The sequence below is a fragment of the Lagopus leucura genome, unplaced genomic scaffold (genome assembly GCF_019238085.1).
Source record: "Lagopus leucura isolate 7727_CA_CO unplaced genomic scaffold, USGS_WTPT01 Super-Scaffold_100021, whole genome shotgun sequence".
Lineage (NCBI taxonomy): Eukaryota > Metazoa > Chordata > Aves > Galliformes > Phasianidae > Lagopus > Lagopus leucura.
Window position 1 is genome coordinate 7,336,079 of NW_024962274.1, and position 19,987 is coordinate 7,356,065.

General features: G+C 39.6%; 1 protein-coding gene across 1 annotated transcript; it reads right to left on the bottom strand.

Annotated features, from left to right (window-relative positions):
• Positions 1-3,125: 3,125 nt before the first annotated feature.
• On the bottom strand, positions 3,126-19,160 carry LOC122184024 (guanylate cyclase soluble subunit beta-2-like). Its single transcript, XM_042878537.1, is given in 18 exon segments — positions 3,126-3,909; positions 4,661-4,783; positions 4,872-5,086; positions 5,749-5,903; positions 6,170-6,316; positions 8,495-8,643; positions 9,398-9,718; positions 11,543-11,759; positions 13,787-13,890; positions 14,426-14,525; positions 14,606-14,826; positions 16,037-16,136; positions 16,526-16,686; positions 16,875-16,969; positions 17,817-17,890; positions 18,219-18,507; positions 18,509-18,609; positions 19,149-19,160. Coding segments are annotated over 18 exon segments (2,736 nt in total). The 3' UTR covers positions 3,126-3,757.
• Positions 19,161-19,987: the final 827 nt, after the last annotated feature.

A 19,987-nucleotide genomic window follows, 5' to 3' on the forward strand; every position in this document is an offset into this window, starting at 1 on the left:
GACTTTCAGTGATGTTTTATACCTGTGTAAAAAATATCAGTCCCTTTTTTATTTTGAAATTGTTTTATATATTCCAGAACATTTTTAATACATTCCCAATGAAATAATCTTTTCAGTTTCACCACTATTTCATTTGTGGATTTTATTTTCAGCTTGACTCCATACGGAGCTGCATTGTAATGTTAGAAGTGTTTTTAATCAAAGACTCCCAGCAAATTGGGTTACAGTTAGGAAAGTTTGCTGAACAGCTCTTTTCTGAAAGCATGCACAAGGAAACGCTTTTTAAATGTTTTAATGAAAGCTCAATTGCAAGAAACTAGATGTGTGTAAAGTACCTAAATCCAGCTGGTTTCACTTAACAGAGAAACAAGCGCCTTTGAAAACCTGGCCTCTAGACTTCTAAAGGTACCCCAAGTGCTTTTGAACATTCATGCTTGAACGCCAGATTTAATGGGATTTGGAAATCCATGTGCTCCAGACGGCTTTCAAAAATCTCAACTTTTAAATCCTGTCTGCCTCAACCTTCTCAAAGCAGCAGTGCGAATTCTGCTCTCCCACCCCTCCTGTGTCAGTTCAGTGCAGGTCAGTCCCTGCGTGTTAGCACATGTATTAGCACACAGCAGTGTTAACTGTACCAGGCTGCTGATTCTGATGCCACAAAAATGCATATCACTGTGTATAGTTAAGAAATTAAACTTTGTTTATTGGAGGTGTCATGGTCTTAACTTTTTTTTTTATATTCATAAGAACAGAAGAACTAAAAATGGTGGAAAAGAAGGAATCAAACTAGACATTGAAAAATGACAATCGGTCCATTAATGGAAACATTTATTTTTGAATGATAGTTCTGTATTATTGACATCTTTAGCAGTATCTACAGATTTAAGAACACAGGACAATGCACAGGCATTTTTAAAAGCAGTTCAAGATGTTCAGATTTGACCAAGGTCCACATCTCCGACAGGGAAGCAGAAGACCAGACAGTAGCAAAGGCCACAGAGAAACCACTGAGCACATCAAATGCACTGAAGTACAGCGTAAAGTATCTGACCATGGTGCACTTACTGGCAATTAAAACATTCCAATATTAAATATTCATAGATTGCTCAGTGCAGAAAGGACAGGTATAAGCAAAGCAAGTGTTAAAATTTGCGCAAAGTAATGCAGACAGCAATTAAGCCACGAACCATTTCTGTCTTCCTCTCATAGAGGATTCATACCTAAACTCTTTAACATATACCACATCCTAGTCACTGATGGCAAGGCTTGTTGGGCTACAGAGTGCTTCCAATCAAAAATTCTCCCTTCTAAAGAGAGAGTAAGTGATTCAGCCATGCAGGTACAGCCTGCGGGAGCAGCTGGGACAGCAAGAAGTTTCCTCCTGCATTAACCGGCAACTGTGATGTTTCCTCCTGTGCAACACGTGAGTTTGGGGCTATGTGGCTTTATGTAGCCATCACAAATGCAGAAAAAGATGGAGTCCATCACTGTCATTTGTTAAATGACAAGTTCTGTTTTATCAGTGTTAAATGCATCTGTAGGCTGAAGGCAAGAAAATTTTGTCAATTTTCAAGTTAAATCGGTGGGATAGTGCTGACTTAACTGTTACTGCAGATTTACACCACTGTGAATGAGAAAGAAATCAGGCATTGGCTTTCCTCAGGAATGTTGTTTTAAAGGTTGGTAACAACATGAAAATACAAAGCCGTGAACAACAGAAGCTGTGCCACATGGGGTGGAGTTGCTAAGACTGAAGGTGAAATGCAGGCATTGCATGTCTGAGGGCACACCATCAAGTGCTTCGAATCTTCGTACCCAGTTTAACAGTAATGCTTAGATGTATATTCACTCTACAGCATACATCAACCTCTCCACAATAATGAACAATGTCTAGATAGAAAACTCCATCTATGTAAAAACATTAATAAATGCTGACAGACAGAAAATTGCACTCTCCCAGGCTGGCGCTGCCCAGTTTTATTGCTGAAAGTGCTAAAGCTTTAAAGGGTGCGTTCATAAGTGCATAAGTCAGTGTCCAGAATACATTTGTAAGTGAATTTCTAGTTACGCTCACTAACTGAACTTCATTTTAAATCGTAGAGTGGTCTCAAAGCACATTAATGGATCTCTTCTGGATGAAAATAAGCTGAGAGATGCACTTGTAAGGTGCTCAAAAAGCTAACAGGCATTTCGTATGTGCTACCACATGAAATACCCAATGTGTGGAGAGCAGCACAGTTTCACCCTACACATCCTCCTCCATTGGTCTGCATGCACTGCTTGTTCATAGAGCCACAGAGCACCCAGTCAGGACAGCTACTGTCTAATGGATTTAAAAACAAAACCTAACCAGGTGAAATTTCATCTTGCTACACTATAGAGAGGAGGCAATTCCTTTCATCAGTCTTACTTCTCCATCTGGTGTTTAAAAGGCTTTGCTCCTGCCACAGACAGAGGCAGAAATGTGATGCTCCAGGCTGTAAGGGAGGAGTCACACTATAGACTTGTCCACTGGGTTCTTGCTGGAAGTTCAAATGGGTCTCATGTTTGTATATTTAACACAATGAATCCACACACAAAGATAGTACATCAGTGTGCAGGGTACATCACATGTCAAACTCACCCAAAACACAGCACATTCCGTCTACTACAAGCTCCACATACAGGAACAAGAGGATGATTTATGATATGCCAGACTGTCCACAGTCTTTTTATCAATTATATTTTGCTCTTCTATCTTACATCCTTGACAGCTGAACTCTGATTTTTCTCTGCTATTTCTGATTAGGTGCAATCTAAGAATATATCAGAATGGAAGTAACTCAGCAAGGGAGCCTCTGACACAAGGTAAGCGATGCTGACCCTTAACACTGTTATTTTCAGTGATGTTAGCAGCATTAATTTCAGCATTGATGTACTCCCTTTGTAGTTCTGAAGCCTTAATTTCGTCTAGCTGAACTGAGACCATAGGAAATAAACTTGAAGCTTGTTGGAAGGTCTCAGATAGTTCATTGGCCTTGAACAGGCCTTCAGTGTTGAGATGAATTCAGTATCACTTAATTTCACAATGTGTAGTTCCTTCTTAAGCCTTCTAAGTACAGCATACACAGCTGACTCAAATATCATAGATTGTTTTATGTTTTTTATTGTTACGTGCTACAAAGTAGGCAGTACTGTCTCCTCAGGATGGCAAAAATATAAGCTGTATTATATAGAAATCTATTCTGCACTTTTTCTGCAGAATGCTTTTCCTCAGCAAACGACTCACTGGAGATTAATTGTCATCATAGTTAAATAGATAGAACAGACCAAATTCTGCTGACCTTACACAAGGAGGTTGTTGGCTGTGCTGAAGACAGATGGTCCCTTCAGGGAATGTTTCTTGTACTGCTTGCTTGCTTGAGTATGAACGTTTCTAATTGCATGACTCACCTCTTTCCCTATTGCTGCATGAGATACCAAACAGTCATTTTTACGTAGAGATATTCAAAGAAATGGGAGAAGCCGAAAAATGCATCTTCAACTTATCTTGTGGTGGTTTCATTCTCCACTGGGAGTATCGTCTGACGTGTGCAGATTGGTTAAAAAAAACATCACTTTCCATTCTTTTTGCTGAAAATTGTGATGAAATATCTTTTCTGTCTTTTTTGTTTTTTAAGAAAATGGTGTAGAATCTCATATAGAAAATTGGTCCCAAAACAGGAAAATGCACTAAATAATAATAAAAATGCTCTGATTAATGTAAAAAGTCAGAAACTTAGAGCAAATTGCAAAAATTGGAGCGAACGTTTCTGATTTGTGGCTCTTCAGTATCTGGTTTGACTCTTCCCCTGTTCAGAGGATGAGGAGCATCATCTGAATGCTGGTTGCCAGGGAGACTCCCATAGCTTTTTGAATTGTAACTTTTGCCTGAAAAGAAATACTCCTTCAGTGTGAATTTTTAATGACCACAGAGGTTTCTATTTGTCATATATTAGATTAACTACTACTTCTAAATAGGTGGGAGGGGAATAAAACATCTCCCAGAAATCAATCAATGGCAATATTCTTAGTCTTTATGAAACCTACGGGTTAAACAAACAGAATTACAAGACTTGCTGCATTAGATTAGACTGTTAAGGCATCAAACTCATCACTCAGTATCAGTTACTTGAGTAGAGACTGAGCTTTGACTGTAGAAAGTGGGCATGGAAATAAATCCTTCTAATCCCCACAGGAGACTGGTTTGAGGACTGACAGGCTGCAGAGCCAACAAGGTCTCTCTCTCTCAGGCTTGATCAGGGTTTCCCCATAACTACATAAAATAATGGTAGCTTTTCTAGGAGATGTTGTGCATATGAATAATTGTGTCTACCCTCACATAGAGCTGTCTAAAAGTTATCAGTTCTTTGCATTATCTGATGCTGAAATCTGACAGCTACGTCAGCTTCTTTCCACCTAATGCAAGACCAACAGTTCTGATTGCTCTGAAGGTGAATTTGTTTGGCCTTAAGCAATGTGCTAGTTGGTTAGTTTACCCAACACAGATATACTGGCTATGAATTCCTGTCTCAAATAAAGCCACAGACATTCAGAAGTGGAATACAATGAAACCGCAAGAATAAGCCCGGTAAGTTGCTTTGTAATTGTTGCCTTTTCTAGATGGTAACTAAATAACTACCTGTTAAATCTGCAATTTTTGCTTGATTTCTTCTTTTGAGGCTGTTTTGTGCATCTGTGGGAACATCAAGATACTTCATTGCAATGGTTGTGGTCTGGTCCTTCTCTGGCTGATTATGAGTAGCTGAAAGAACAGAAAAGAACACTTACTGTAGTTAATGTATTAACATTCATTTGTTTAAGGACATAAAGATATGTCAAGTTGACTCTACCTGTCTGATGAGAACTTGGCACTGCCTCAGCCCTGTCTTCTTGAAAGGACTGAGCAGATTCACGGCCAGAATCTAAGTCTTTTATTGGCCTTCCCATAATCTCATTCTCACATGCAGTTTTATTTCTAATGAGGAAGTATGTATGCATCTTTCCTTTGCCTTTCACTTCTATTTCTCCTCTTTCTGTCATCTCAAAATTTTTGTATTTTAGACAGCTAAAATGACAGAGGAAAATTCAAGGTTAGCAAAAAACAAACAAACAAAAAGACCCACCAGTGCTAAGGCAGTCTCTGGCTTTCCTATTTCCTAATACCACTCATAGGTGCCCAGTCCATGTTTTTCTACTCCTCTGCAGCTCGTCTTCACTTTCACCTCTTCCTGCATATTTTGTGCATATACAAGATTCTTGAAAATGCAGTATTTAATTTTTATTGACAAGAGCTTTGGGAAAGTGAATTCCTCACTTCATGAATAACACAGTGATTTATACAGTTTATCCATAATAGGCGCAAATAGAACTATTCTGCCACAGAGTATTGTACTCAATAAGAGAGATTTTGAAGCTCTGGTTATGCAGGATGTCAAATTAAATTATATGTATTTCTAGCATTTACATCATGCTATTGGTACTTTCAAAAAAAATCACATCTATTTTTTTCATCTTGTACTTTCTAGGATCGAGACTTTCCAACCTCTATATACAAGGACATCTGAAATGATCAAAACTAAGTTCTTTGCAAGCAGTGATTTTTCTTTACAAGTAAGCTGCATAAATCAGTGACAAAAGACAGGGCCGTCTACATCTGAAAGCTGCATCTGTAAGACAGTGTTTTTAGCACAGCTTTTAATAGGAAAATTTTTCATCAGAATTACTCACTGATAGGCACTGGAGCTCAGATGAATTTTACTTGGGACACCATGACTCTCCATGCGGGAAGCTATATTCACTGTGTCTCCAAACAAGCAATAACGAGGCATCTTTTCTCCAACAACTCCAGCCAAGACAGGACCTGTATGGATCCCAACTCTAATCTTTACAAAGACATAAAACACCCCCCAAAAACGTCACTTGTTGTTTACGACCTTTCTTAATGCTACTGAGTCACCTAAAAGTCCACCTTAACACAACACTGGGTGCTAGTACAATACCAAATATCCTCAGGGAAAGGCTTTTGCTGGAAAATGCACCCACGTGACCACAGACACAGAGAAATTAAAAGGAGCTCTTTGATGTCCCACTGCAATACATTAACCAGAAGCCCAACCCAAGAATCAGAGTCTATGTGTTAACCACTTACTTGGATTGGATTTCCAGAAACTGGGTTCTGTACTCCTTTAGCTGCTATTATAATCCCCAAGGCAAAGTTAGCAACTCGCTCAGCATGAGTGGATACAGGCACAGGGACTCCACCTACTACCATATAGGCATCTCCAATTGTCTCCACCTTTAATTGAGAAGGACAAGTATATGAGCACTGCCTATAATTCTCCTTCAGGTTAGTGCTTTGCTGTTGGAGACTCCTTACCTGCACCAACTCCCTCTTCCTTCTAAAACATGCTTCCAATCATGCTCTAGCACGTGTGAATTTCCTTGAGATGGGGATCTATTCCTTGATTCCAAACTAAAAAATTCAGTGTGTTCTGTCCCTGCTTACTTGACCCTGCTTAGATATCATTGTGAGAAACCCTAAGGAGTAAGAGATGCTGGGAAAGTGCCAGACTTCTTGTCTTTCACCCCACCAGGGCAGATTTATATGTAAGGAACTATCCTCCAGCACAACTCCTGAGCCAGTAAGTTATCTGATAGTTAAATGCTATTAATTAGCTCCAGTTCACAATTGGTATTAAAAGTGTATTTCCCTTTTAAAAGTTCCAATAAATCAAGAGAGTCTATCCATTGGTGATCATTAAGTGGTTCATGTGAAATTAGGAAACCTACAATTCCCAATGGCACAATGTCAGAGAATGCAGGGTGTGAACTAAGCACTTTGTGAATATCCTTCCTTACAATCAGATCTTCTCCCACAACATGGTGCTGCCAGTGAGAAAGATTCTGAAAGGTTAGTCCTACTTCAGGTGTTCAGTCTCCCTGAAATGCACACTGAAATGCACCTGAGTAATACTTCAGGGTTTGTCCCCGTATCAGGGATTTTGCTGGGAATGCAATACGCCCTTTTGAAACACAGAATTCATTTGAGATTCATTGTAAGAGTCTCTTACACAGCCAAGAAATTTTGTAAACTGCTCTTATAAGATTTCACTGTTACGTTCACCATCAGCAAATAAGAGACCATCTTAAATTAGATTAACTGGATTTCTTACTAATGAGCATCTTTGGGCTTGATCACTAACATAATGACTCAAAACAGTTCAGTAGTTCAGTCCTGAAAAACATGTTCCTGTACTTGCTATCAAGATATGCACACCACAGTAATACCAGTAATTTCTCTAACAAGATAAAAATAACTGTAAGAGGCTACTAACACAAATAGATACGCCAATTATCTTTAGGCTGTGGCAGGTTATTTAATTTAACAAGATTAATTCATGACTTCAGGCATTTATAAGCATGGGCCAAGTTTCATTGATCAATTTCAGTATTTCATTTCTTTCACAGATCCCTGAAATAATCATCTTGTCCTCCTTCCCTGTGCTCTAGCTACCTCCTTTAATATTAATGGGAGTTGTATGCAGCATCAAAAGGAGATTATTATAGCGACAGATAATTCACTCAAGATGTATGATTTAGATAGAACATGATGCTAATCCATTCTAAAATCTGAAGGCCATATTCTGGTTGCTTCAATTATTGAAAAGAGTTTCCCTGCCAAGGCAGAAATCCTTCTGATTTCCCGGTACAAATTTATTGCAGGATGAACTGCTTGTCTTGCCCCAGTAAGGAATGAATGAGGTTTGGATTTCACTCTTTGCTATTTCTGCCTTCTTAAATATTTAATGTGCTAGGGACAGACAAAATTAGGATCAGCTGTTAAAACCTAAGTAGCTCTGGAGTTGTTAACAGTGCTGTGCTGTGCAGGGCTCTCATTCTTCCTTCACAGTTTGAAGACAGTATGTGTGTCACAGTTTAGATCTAATCAGTGCTCTCAGAGGTCAAGAGGAAATGCATACCATTGCGTAAGATCTCCATGAATCAAAATCAAAGAAATCAAAGCCCAGCTTTTGACTGTTTGTGTAGTTATCTCCACCAAAGGAGACATCTAATAACACACTGACATGCTTTACAAGAGATTGGAATAAAGGGACTAGGAAAATTATTCAGATTGGTCCACGAACTGGGATATCCTAGGATCTTGGATGGGTGTTTGAGAGAGAAGAGATGTATCAAAACAGCAATTCTGGTATCAGTATTTTGAAGGGACTCTAGCCAATGACAGAAGTTACTCTCCTTTTCAAAATTTTCAACACATTTAATCACGTCTTCATATGTTTTTGATTTTTTGTTCCTCTATATGGTCACTATAAATATGCAGTATTTTATGGTTTCTAGGAAATCATGCTGGGGTAAAGAGCAGTTAAGTGCATTAAAAATATATAATAATAATAAATAAATAAGCAAACAGTCTGATTTCAGACTATTTCTATAGTCTTAATCAACAACATACCTTGTATACATCATGCACTGTGGTCAGTCTGTCAAACTGCAGGTACATTGAATTTAACATGAGAACTATCTGAATAGGCTCACACTGGGCACAAATGTTGGTAAAGGTCACAACATCACTGAACAATATGGTGCATTCCTTGAATTCTCCTGCGAGCAGAAAAAAACAGCTGTAAATAACAGTAATGGCTGGATAACCATGGCAGTTTCCTGCAAGGATTTCTTTCTAGTCATTGTTTTAGGACACATGATTTTTCAGCTGTAGTACTTACACGTGTTAAGATATGAAAGATGTTGATATAAGAATATTTCAAATATAAAAACTACAACACATCATTTCAAACAGTTCAGACATCTGAATATGTTCCTATGCTCACCTACATTCAGGAAATACAGAGCTCTTCATCCTGGATTTCATACATGTGTTTACTAAAGGGAATATAAGAATATTCTTTCTTACTATCCTTAAGAGAAATAGGAATCATGATAACTCCAGGTTTATAGACAGCACAGAAAAGCTAGGAAAATTTTCTAAGAAAGTCTGATTTCTGTATTTCTTTTTTGAGCCCTCATGTCCCTGTATACTCATTTTAAAAACAAAAGCCCGTTTTACTGTTGAAACACCAAATTTTGTCCCCGAATGGGCAGCTGCTACCTTTCATTTCCTAGGAAACAATACTGGCAAATAGCTTCCAAAGTTATGTTTGAAATAAAATAATAATCTAATCTACCTTACCAGTGAAATGAAGGGTCTGTCGTTCTCCGATTTACTACCCATGAGTGTCATTAAGTAGAAAATCTACTTCCCAGCAATGACTTTGTGGCTGTGCTAGTTCCCAGTCTCTCTATCACCATCACACTGGGCGCATGATTCATGCTTTATGAATGAATACTGTTCATTCACCTGCCTCAACTCGCTTCCCCTCTTTCAGCTGGTTTGCTACATGTTGAGGAAGCATGGCGTAGAGCAGAGCCTCAGTCTTTTTCTTCTCTTCTTCCAGGTGCTTTGACAGTACCCGCAGTTCTTCCTTCTTCCTCTCCAGCTGGTTAGAGAGCTCCATCTCTGCCAGTCGCTGCTGATTGAGAAGAATCAAATCCCTGGTCACGTCATGAGGTGCAATGTCTGCAATATGCATCTGTCGCTCCTCCAGCTCATGTAAAGTGCGAAGTAAAGGTGAGCAGAGATAGAGCATGCACTGCAGAGACTCCATCCAGATCATCTGGCCTGTTTAAAACAAGTGCTGATAAGAGAGTTCATCACCCTGAAATTCTGTGTAAGGTTCAGTGCTACTGATGTGAATACCAGGGAATGATTTCTAAGGATGGTAGCTTTCTGTAGGGTCTGTGTCATCACTGCAATTGTTTCCTAGAACTTAGTGGGTTGGTATGGATGAAGTGTACTAGGTAAATAACAAGATTTCAGGACTCAGAAAGCAGTCATTCATTGTAAATGCAAGATAGAGCCTAACCATGTTTTGGGTTCCTTCTCTTCAATAGGAATCACAATTGCTCACAACATCTCTCCTTTCCCTTGCATTGTACACTGGGAAACAGAGATTCAAAGTAATTTAAGTGAAAGACTTAAATTTCACAGTGGGTAAATTGTGGTCCCAGTAAAGTCAATGAAGTTTCTCTTCTAGAAGCTGCAGCTTTAAGTTGAACACTCACATAAATAAACAGGTACAAATATGTCTGAAAGTTATAAGAGATTTTTAGTGGAGGATTGGGTTTTTGTTTTCAGGGTTGAGATTTGGTTATGGGTTTCTTTTGTTGTTGTTTTGTGTTTTATTTTAAAAAACCTAACTGAATAATAGGAAGTAAAATTTTACCCGCGGCTAAAATTCCTTGTTTGTTAACAACACTTTTTTCAAGGTCTCCCTAAACTCTTAGTTTTTTTCTGAATCTCATGATTTGGCACTCATCACGTAGAGGTGATAGGAAATAAAGGAAAGTTAGGTCATATTCTATAGTTCAAAGGAGCAAAACTGAGGTCACAGAGTACTTAAAACAACTGTCATTTCAGTTAATTACATGGACAATTATTCTACGCTCATTCCCTCATTTCTCTCAGTAAAAATAGAGCAAAATAAAATCTCTGTTGCTACAACAATTTCAACCAGTAAACTCTTTCATAACATAATAGAGAGAAAAAAATAAAAAAGACAAATCAATCTGCAAATGTGAATAATAAAAAAGCACCATTAACTAATTTATTTTTATCCGCATTTGAAACCTAGCCAGTATACCAAATAACTCCCTTCAAAGGTATGAAGTAAATCTGTATAATTAATATATTCACACTTTAGAGATCAGAATGTGCGGAGTCACAGGGGAAGACATTTCTCTTCTTCCAGCTGTAGAAATTTTACCAGGAATTTATCTTTAAGCTCTTCCCTCTTTCTCTGTCCCTTTTCTCCCCTTCCCCTGACAGAACTGGAACTGCACACTGACAGCAGAGATGTGTTTTGCTGTGTATTGCTGGAATCCTCACCCATTGTTTTAACTGTTTTCTTTATGTGCCAGAGATGTAATCCAAGATCTGTGCACCGGTATCTGTGCTAGTTGGCTGTGCTCAAAATGTTGTTCCAAGTACAAAGAAGTAATTTTGTCATCAAAGAAAATTCTTAGCAATGCAAAGTGATTCTATTTCAGGTGGATATGCTGATTTGCAGGCTATGGGAGGGTGAGACCCAGACAGTTTTACACAGCTCACTGCATCTCCACATTCTGCCTAATGGTTCTGAGAGCAGAAGCTGGCTCTGTGTCTCTTCCACATTCCACAGGTCCCAAGGCTTTCCAAGCCTTTCAAATGGGAATGCTGGTACTAACTGAAAGCCTCCAAAATCTCATGAGGTAATATTTGAGTTTGTCTATGAGCATTCTGAAGTACTATTTATGTAAAGAGAATGATCTAATCCTCCCCTTGCTGCAAACAAGTCTACTTCTAAAATTTATGTGAAGCCGGGAGTCCACAGAAAGACATTAGTTTAACTCCAGCATTATTCTTCATTTAATATGAGCATTTATGCTTCTGAAAACAGTGAAGTACCTCTCAGCTCTAGCATTGGCCGCTGTTTCCATGACTCTGGCATCATTTCTCTCTTGGTCTGGAAAACAAATTGGCTGTTGATAAATTTCTGAATGCTAGAGATGGTGAAGGGTACTTCTGGGTGAACGATACTGAAATAGTGATCCAGACAGATGCCCATGGTCTGAAGGCCAGGTACGATCTTTTGAATGCTCACCCCAGCTTGCTTCACTCTGAGCTTAAAAAGAGAATACGGACAATGTGATACAATGCACATCCTGTTTGGTGTCAGACCAAGCTGCAGCTTAGTACTGTTTACATACATATACACACTCAGCCTTATAATACCATGTGGATTATTTCTATGTTATTAGCCAAACTCTTATTACTCAGTACAAAACTATCTTATTACTATAAAACTCTGAATGAGTTTTCTTCATAGCAAGACCAAGGGCCCAGAAAGGAATATTATTATCCAAGTGCTGTTCAGTATCAATTTTTAAAAAGAAAAAAAAAAAAAATCGTATCTGCTCTTATTTTGCATGTACTTGTGTTTGCCTAATGTGATCTTGCTGATTCCAGCACATTTAAGCATACTACTGAGGGAAGAAAATACACTGTTTCATGGCAATATCTTACAGGATGATAGCACACACAGTAATTTTCAGTATACTTGCTAGTGTTGTAAAGAAATAAGCATTTCAGTCTTTCACTTTTTTCCCTTTTTTTCATCCTTGCACTCCTCCCTAAGGATAACTGATATCACAGTAACTTTGGACAAAAGGGAATTTATGATTTTAGTGCCAGACGATACAATTTCTTTAAAAGTAGTTTATTACTTATGTTGTACCTGTAGACTCCTTAGGGGAAAGAAAGCAGAGAAAGGAGGCTACAGCTTCTTTATCCAACTATTAACAGCAGGATGAGTGGGGGACAGGAGGCATGTGCTCCCAGGCCCAGCTTCTCCAGCTCCATAGCAGCTATAGGAAGCCCTAATTTCTCATGGCTCTTGCAAGCATCTATGTTTGTATGAGAATGTTCAAGGGAGATGTTTCTAATACCTCCTTCTAAAATCTAAAACTAAACAGGTATACTTTATATACATTCTATATGCAGCTACAGGCATGATACAATATACATGTATATATGAAGACGAATCCTCTCAGCCTTGTATGTAACTGAAAAACAGAGATACCAGCATTCTAAATAGAAAATAATTGTGACACTGAAAACCTGAAAACCTTTAGTTTTCTAAAGGATGCCACTGATTATCTTCTTTTAACCATTACTGTATAAATGTTCAGTCATTCTCTTTTAGCCTGATGACCATATATGAGCTTTTAATTCCTGCAGAAATGTCCAGTCTGCCATCACTCCTTGTCATCAGGGATACTCTAACCCAGCCACCAACAATGGCTGCAGGAGTTGCCCTTATTCCACACCATGAATTTTATCACGAAAGGATGTCTCAAAAGGTTAGAAAATAAACTTTGGCTCATGTAGACAGTGGCATATTCTCTATCAGCACAATGCCAGAACATGTTCCCGAATGGCTGCAATCAGCTATCTTCTGCAGTTGTTCTCAGACTCTTCTGTCTTCACTCCTCTGTTAAGCTAATTTCTGCACAAAACTGGGAGCAAGAGGTACTGCACCTTGTTGGGGGCCCAGGCTATTTGGAAACTATCCACACAGTAGCCCCTGCAAAGGGAAAGGCAATTCCACTGCTCTAGAGAATATATGTATATGAAAGATTCAAACAGCAAGATAAAGTTTTGGGTCCAGTTCCTACTAGATAAAGAGTAGTAGATGTCTGGGTTTTTCTGCTGTGGAGTCTCAGAAAGCATGCAGGGCTTCAGCTGCAAAGCAAGTCTTATGAAAGCCTTAGCATAGATTGTTAACTGGGAGAAGGGAGACTAGCTTGTTAAATACAAAGCCAATTTAAAGGATGGATCGTGTCTTTGGCACATGAGAGGACAGGAAAGTTGCCAGAAACCCCAGAAAATTCTGTTCTGTGTTTGGTAGACTGCTACAACATACCTTGTTGGCATAACTGTGACTGTTTCATATGTGGGGATCTCAATAAAGTCAAAGGTGATTTCTATTGTAGAAAATTAAGTGACTGTTATTATGAGCAACTTTTATTTCATGTCTCTATCCAAAGCATTTCTGTAAATGCTAAAAAGGAACATGCTCTGTACAGAGAGCATACATAGGAATGATCTGCTTTAGGCAAATTAAATGTCCTTACTATGTTGCTGTCCTACCTCTTTGTCAAAAACCATATGAAAAGGAAGCCCATTGCAAAATGTTTTTGTGTCAATCCAGAGAGTCTTGGGATAAACAGGGTCAAACCCTCTCAGGAGTTTACCTGTGGCAAGATAAGCGTATAGATTTCAGTCACATTGCACCTCATAAGACCAGTCAGCATTACATTCTACAAGAAAGGACTCTATGTTATAATGAGACGGCCAGGTTTGAAACTCAGCAATACAAAAAGCACAGAGCAATTTACTACAGTTGGAAGAAATAGCTGTAACTAGGTTAAAAAAGCACTCTCTTAAATTCATCAGCTCAGACAATGTGACATGACAGGGAAGTATGAGGCATTCCACAGAATGGTACTTTACAGAACACTTTTCAGAAGACTGTTTACGAGACAAAAGTGACAGGTCATATTCCATGTAAGTATCTGTCATTAGTAAGCATGCTTATTATCTGCACTTCTTTTTTTTGATTGCCAGTGCCTAACTGAAAGAAGTTTAACCAGAAACATCTTGAAAAGAAGAAGAGGAAACACAAATGGTAACTTCAACATGGAGGGGTGGGGAGACTCAGCGAGGCTTACTGACTTTCTTACTGAAAAGACTCATAGCTAATGACAAGCTCACTCCGAATGTTCTCACCTTTTCCTAATGTGATTATTCCTCTTATAGTTTTCCAGTGACTTTTCTTGACAGGACAAACCGAGCCTCCTCTAATAGTATTCTCTGATTTCTCAAGATCCTGTTGAAATAAATCCAAGGGGATTTTCAAGGGTGTATTATTTTAATCGTATTTTATTGATATAATGAATCTTAACATACCTTACTGTTCAGTCGAGTATCATTTTGTTTTTCAGAGTCAGCAAGATACTGAGGTGAGAAAGAAAATTTATTTCTTTCTTTATATGGAAGTACAGGGTTTTGAGTGACGAGAAAAACAATATGCTCTTTTTTCCCAGTTCTTTCTTCTTCTTCCATTTGATTGACTATTTCCATTGAAATCTCAATGTTAAAAAAATCCAGGGCTGCTGCACCGATGATTCCTGAGAGCAAAACAAAAAACACAACATTGCCAACAGCAAAATCTTTCCATTTCCCTTTCAGCAAGCTCACAATGATATTTCACTGTTTCAGGAACTGCTTTACCAAATGAGACTGGAAGAAGAAAGTGGCCTGTAGTTACCTATGTTGTTCCTACTACCAGTGTGTTACTAGGATGAGATTATGTACATATGAGATATTTTTTAAGGTTATATTTCCGGAGTTTTTTTTATTATTTGTTTGCTTTGTCTGACAACAAATGCTTACTTTCACTAGAAAAACCTCAGAAGAATACCTGAATAATGTGACCAAATGTCATACATAGCAAAAAATACAAATTCCCAAAGCCCCAGAACTGTACAGGCTCTAAAGAGATTCTGTTAAAACAATCTATTTCAGTAGAATATGAAACAGAATTTGCAGAATATTCTAGAGTGGTGCAGAATGTTTTCAAGTAAGTCTTTCATGAAGATGCAATATCTGTCTTCTCATTTCTTCTTAGCTACTAAGTGAAATACTGGACAAAATGAAAATTCCAAGTAACTGTATTTCGAGAGGAATATGAAATGAATTTTGATACGGAGTGGTGGGGGGGGGGGGGGGGGAATTGATAAAAATATTTCATTTAGAAACATCTAGGAAATAAATGAATATGATTATCTCTTACATACTTGTAGATATTTAACCCTTGCATAAGAAGAATTGTGGAGATTCCCAAAGTTAAAAAATCTTAACTCTTACCATTGCTGGAGTAAGATTCAGTTTTGAGCAGGGCCCAACAGCAGATTTACAAAATTGCATGTACTGCAGGAGTACATATCTAAGGATTATACATATGCTTTCAAACTACCACTGCTATTCACTGTAATTTAAAGAATATGAATTACTGAGAATCAATCAACATCAATACAAACATGAAATTCAATTTTCCTTCCACCAAAGGAAGTCTACTGGAATTCTATAGCAGCAACAGACACATAAGGGCTGGGTTGGCATGTGCAAATCTTGTAGAAGCCAGTGGTAGCTACAAGTGATTAGGCAGGCAGGGAAATACAGAGGTCTGTTGTCTGATTAATAAACCTTACCAGGTTTGAATCTCTTGGCCAGTCTTCATCTGAGAAAAAGATCCTGAAACCTGAGAAAAGTATATCTGCAAATATATGATCAGTCCATACATATACTGCATACCAGTTGATCTGTACTCTGTATTACCTGGCACAATATGGTACAGACCTCTTCTATCTGAATAGTAATGTAAATGCATTGACCCGTCTTCATTCTTTTCTACTCTGAAAGATGGTGCATTCATCTCCTGATGAGACAAAAGAACAACTTTCAGTATCCTTCTTTGATAAGAAATATGGTGAATTTCAATTGTACAAAAGCATCCTGTGCCTTAATGAAATCAGCAGTAATATGAATAAGCTAAAATACAGAAAATTAAATACGCTCAACTGTGAAGGGTTATCTCCTATTCAGTAGAGTTAATATGCTAAATAATATCTACTTTTGAGAACTACTCAGAAAAGAATACTTTAAAAAACTTGTCCTAACATTTTGGATGAATGAGTTTTAGAACACAGTAGAGGCTCTTATGGCCTCTTTCTTCCTTACTCATTCATACCTACAACATGCTGTTCCTTGGGTTGCAAACTGTCAGAGCACACCCATACCCACACAGTAATTACTACTTGAACTTGCCTGGTAAGACAGGGACAGGTAGCTGTGTAATGCATCCAGGTTCTCTATGAACTCATACAAATTTCCACCCAGCGTTCTCAGCATGTGGTCATAACCTGAACGTTTACAAAATTCAAAGAAATACTCTCCAAACTCTCTCAGAACCATATCAGCAGGAACACCTGGCAAGATAATATCTTAATGAATACAAAAGGCCTGGAAATTCTGGTAGTGCTGTCAGATGGATTAAGAGTGAATGCAGAATGTTTGCACCATAGGAAAAGCATCCTGAAGAGCAGAGGAGGAAATCTGGGATGTAGTCTCAGGAGTGAATCTGGAGGGTTTATTTTTAAGGTGTGGTGACACATACCTAATATTTTGCAGGCTTTGTCAACAAGTTGCATTGTGATCTCATCTTTGTAAACTCCAAAAGTCAAGAAACTATCCTGAACTCCAGCCTGGAGTCTACAACAGAAGAGACAATATCCTTCTCTCAGTGGTGTAAGTATGATGACTGAATCAGCATTCATTAAACACTACTTAGCTCATCCATTCCTTAAACTCCTTCACACATTATATTGAAACACACTACTTTCAGTAATGGTTTAAGAGTGTATCTGCCTCCACACTTCTGCTAATTCACGTTAATGCATTATGACAAATTCTTTCAAGGATTAGGGCACCATACAATCACAGGATATCCCGAGTTGGAAGGAACCCATAAAGGATCATTGAGTCCAACTCCTAATGTGGAGGTACTGGAGCAATTAGTGTGTTAGCTTGTCTCCTGCTCTACTTGCTTGTTGCTCAATAGGACCACATTAGCAAGCTGTTGGGTCTCCACAGTCCTGACCAAAACTGAATTTCTATACAGGCTTCGGTGGCTATTTTTTGTGGATATCTAAGTATCATTTATATATCTTTAGCTCTTGGAAAATGCCAGAATGCTCATACAGTAATGACGAAAGCAGAAAAGATTATATATTTAGCTGTTTTCCAGAAGGTACTGGAATGAAACTGACTTCTTATTGAGAATGACAGCTCTTCTGTGTAATTACTTTCAGATTTTTGTCACAGTGAGTCTATCACACAATTGTCCGTAAGACAAAATGTCATGCTTAATTACGTAGTGTAACAAATTAATTTGAACAAATTAATACCAGAACTTTTGCTTTTGCTCTGTTACCTGCCTCTAATAACTATTTGAGATACACATCAGCTGCCATTTATCAGTAAGGAATTAGAATCTTCTGCTAAATTTGTGAACAATTTCTTTCAATACATTGCACTGCATTTATTGCAAACACCTTACCTTAATTTTTCCCATATTTCTTCACCGTACTTATCAACCACCAAAGACTTCAGGCATGTATTTATAAATCCATACTGCAAAAGCAAGTAGGAACACGGAAAAGACACACCGATTTTCCAACTGCAGCCCAAACGTGCCCTCCCACCGCATTTAAGACTCCAAATAACGTTTGACAGGCACTGCACCTCTCAGTAAAAAGCATAACCGTTATCTTGGCCTCCTACAAGCGTGAAGCGGAACGGAGCAGACGTCTCGCACGCTACTTCGCAGATGTCGCCCGGCAGCCCGCAAGCAGAACGGGCTGACCGCCCAACGACCCCACACCCGTCCGCAGCCGCCGCTCCTGCCCGCCGAGAGGCAGCCGGCCGCCCCGACCCCCTCCGTATCCCCGGGCCCGCTCACCATCGCGCCACCGCCCTCCCGGCGCCGGGCACCGCGGCACCGCCGCCCGCCGAGGCGGCCCTCCTGCCGCCCAGCGCCGCCGCCGGGGGCCGCCTCCCCTCCCGGCGCCGCCGGCCCCCGAGGCGGCCCGGGGGCGGTGGCACGGCGAGGCCCTGCCCTACTGCTTGAGGCGGCGAGGCAGGCCCGTGGCCGACAGCTTTTGGGGAAGGTGCGAGGCGGCGGGGCGTCCGTTCGCGAGGCTGTGTGCGGTGGGAGCGCCCTGCCGTGAGCTCTGTGGCACGGAGCATCGCTCCGTCGCTCTGCCCTGCAGGTGGCACATCGCGCAGCAGGTAACCTTGCACTGAGCTTTGGTGATGCCTTTTTGATGAGGACAGTCCTTTTCCTGACCTCTCTTTCCACCTCACAGCTCTCGTGGGGCTTCTCTGGTCAATCAAGCAGAGATTTTCTCAAAATCGGTCTCCAGCCAAACAGTGCCTGGAGTTGGGCTTGGGAGAAATGATAAAAGCTTGATGCATGCCTACAGCTGTGCCGCAGAGGGCTAGCTAAGCCTTCACGTAGTCCAGTGTGTACACAAAGCCCTCTGCATTTCCCAGGTAATACAAAATATTTATGTAAATGTGTGCCCGTGAGAGCTGATGCTTTTCAGCATCAGATGAGATGCAGACGGGATGCCTGTTGGCTGTGCTGAGGCACCTGTAGTGCACCACATCATGGCCCAGAGGTGGGTGCTGCCCAGCCCTTGTGCAGCTCAGCCTGAGCCCCCTTCTGCTTCTCCTGTGCACCAGTATTTTTGCTCTTACACACTCACGAAAGGGAAAAGGTGTTTTGTTTCGTTCTGTTTTCAAGAGTTGCATCCATCTGCTTGAATGGGTCTTCAAGGAAAAATGTCCAGGAGAGCTGCCCATCATCCACAGGGGCAGAAAGTCTCACCCACAGCCCCATGATCGGCAGGTGGGATCTCCTTCTGCTTCCCTGGGTGGCCCCAGGAGCCGCTGGTGGTGTCAGCACACAGCTTCCCCCATCACAGTGTGGGCACCCTTCGCTTCGCTTCACTTACCTGAAGGACAAGCTGGCTGCTCGGTCACAGTCACAAATAGGAACCACAAATAATCTGAGCACACATCTGTTATTGCCATCAGTACAAATGTAACTTGCTGTATGATTATAGATTATTTTTTTGTCTGTGCAAATTTTGCCCACATAAAAACTTGTAGCTAACGTGAGTGCAACTAAGTGACACTTGCAGTGACAAATCAAGAAGATAAAGCTGTATAAAATGAGAGATGAATGCTAAATCCTGTAAGAACTGTGTATTTCTGCTTGTTGCTTCCAATTTACATTTAAAAACTACTATTTTTATGTTTATAATACTTGAATCAGTATAGAGATTTGCAAATTAAATAAGTAAATACTTTAATATCTTTAATTTTTCTTATGGTTTGCATAACACCTAAATAAACAATCTGATTATTTTTTGTAACAAAGATAAGCAACTACCAAAAAGATTTAGAGATGCAATTCAGGAAATCTAACCAAAGTTCAAATTAATGCCTGTATAACTTGTATTGCACAAGATAATTTATACTGGAATCGAATTAATGATTGTTGCTTTAGCCCTTCCTTTGATTAGTGAATTGATTCTGTTATTTTTTTCCAGGTTTATTTGGCATTATGGGAGAAAATTGGAGGAAGACCTTTCAAGCCATACTGCTCGTAAGCAGGTCGTTGGTGGCCCTTTGCAGTCCACAGCCACGATGTGTCCTCATCAC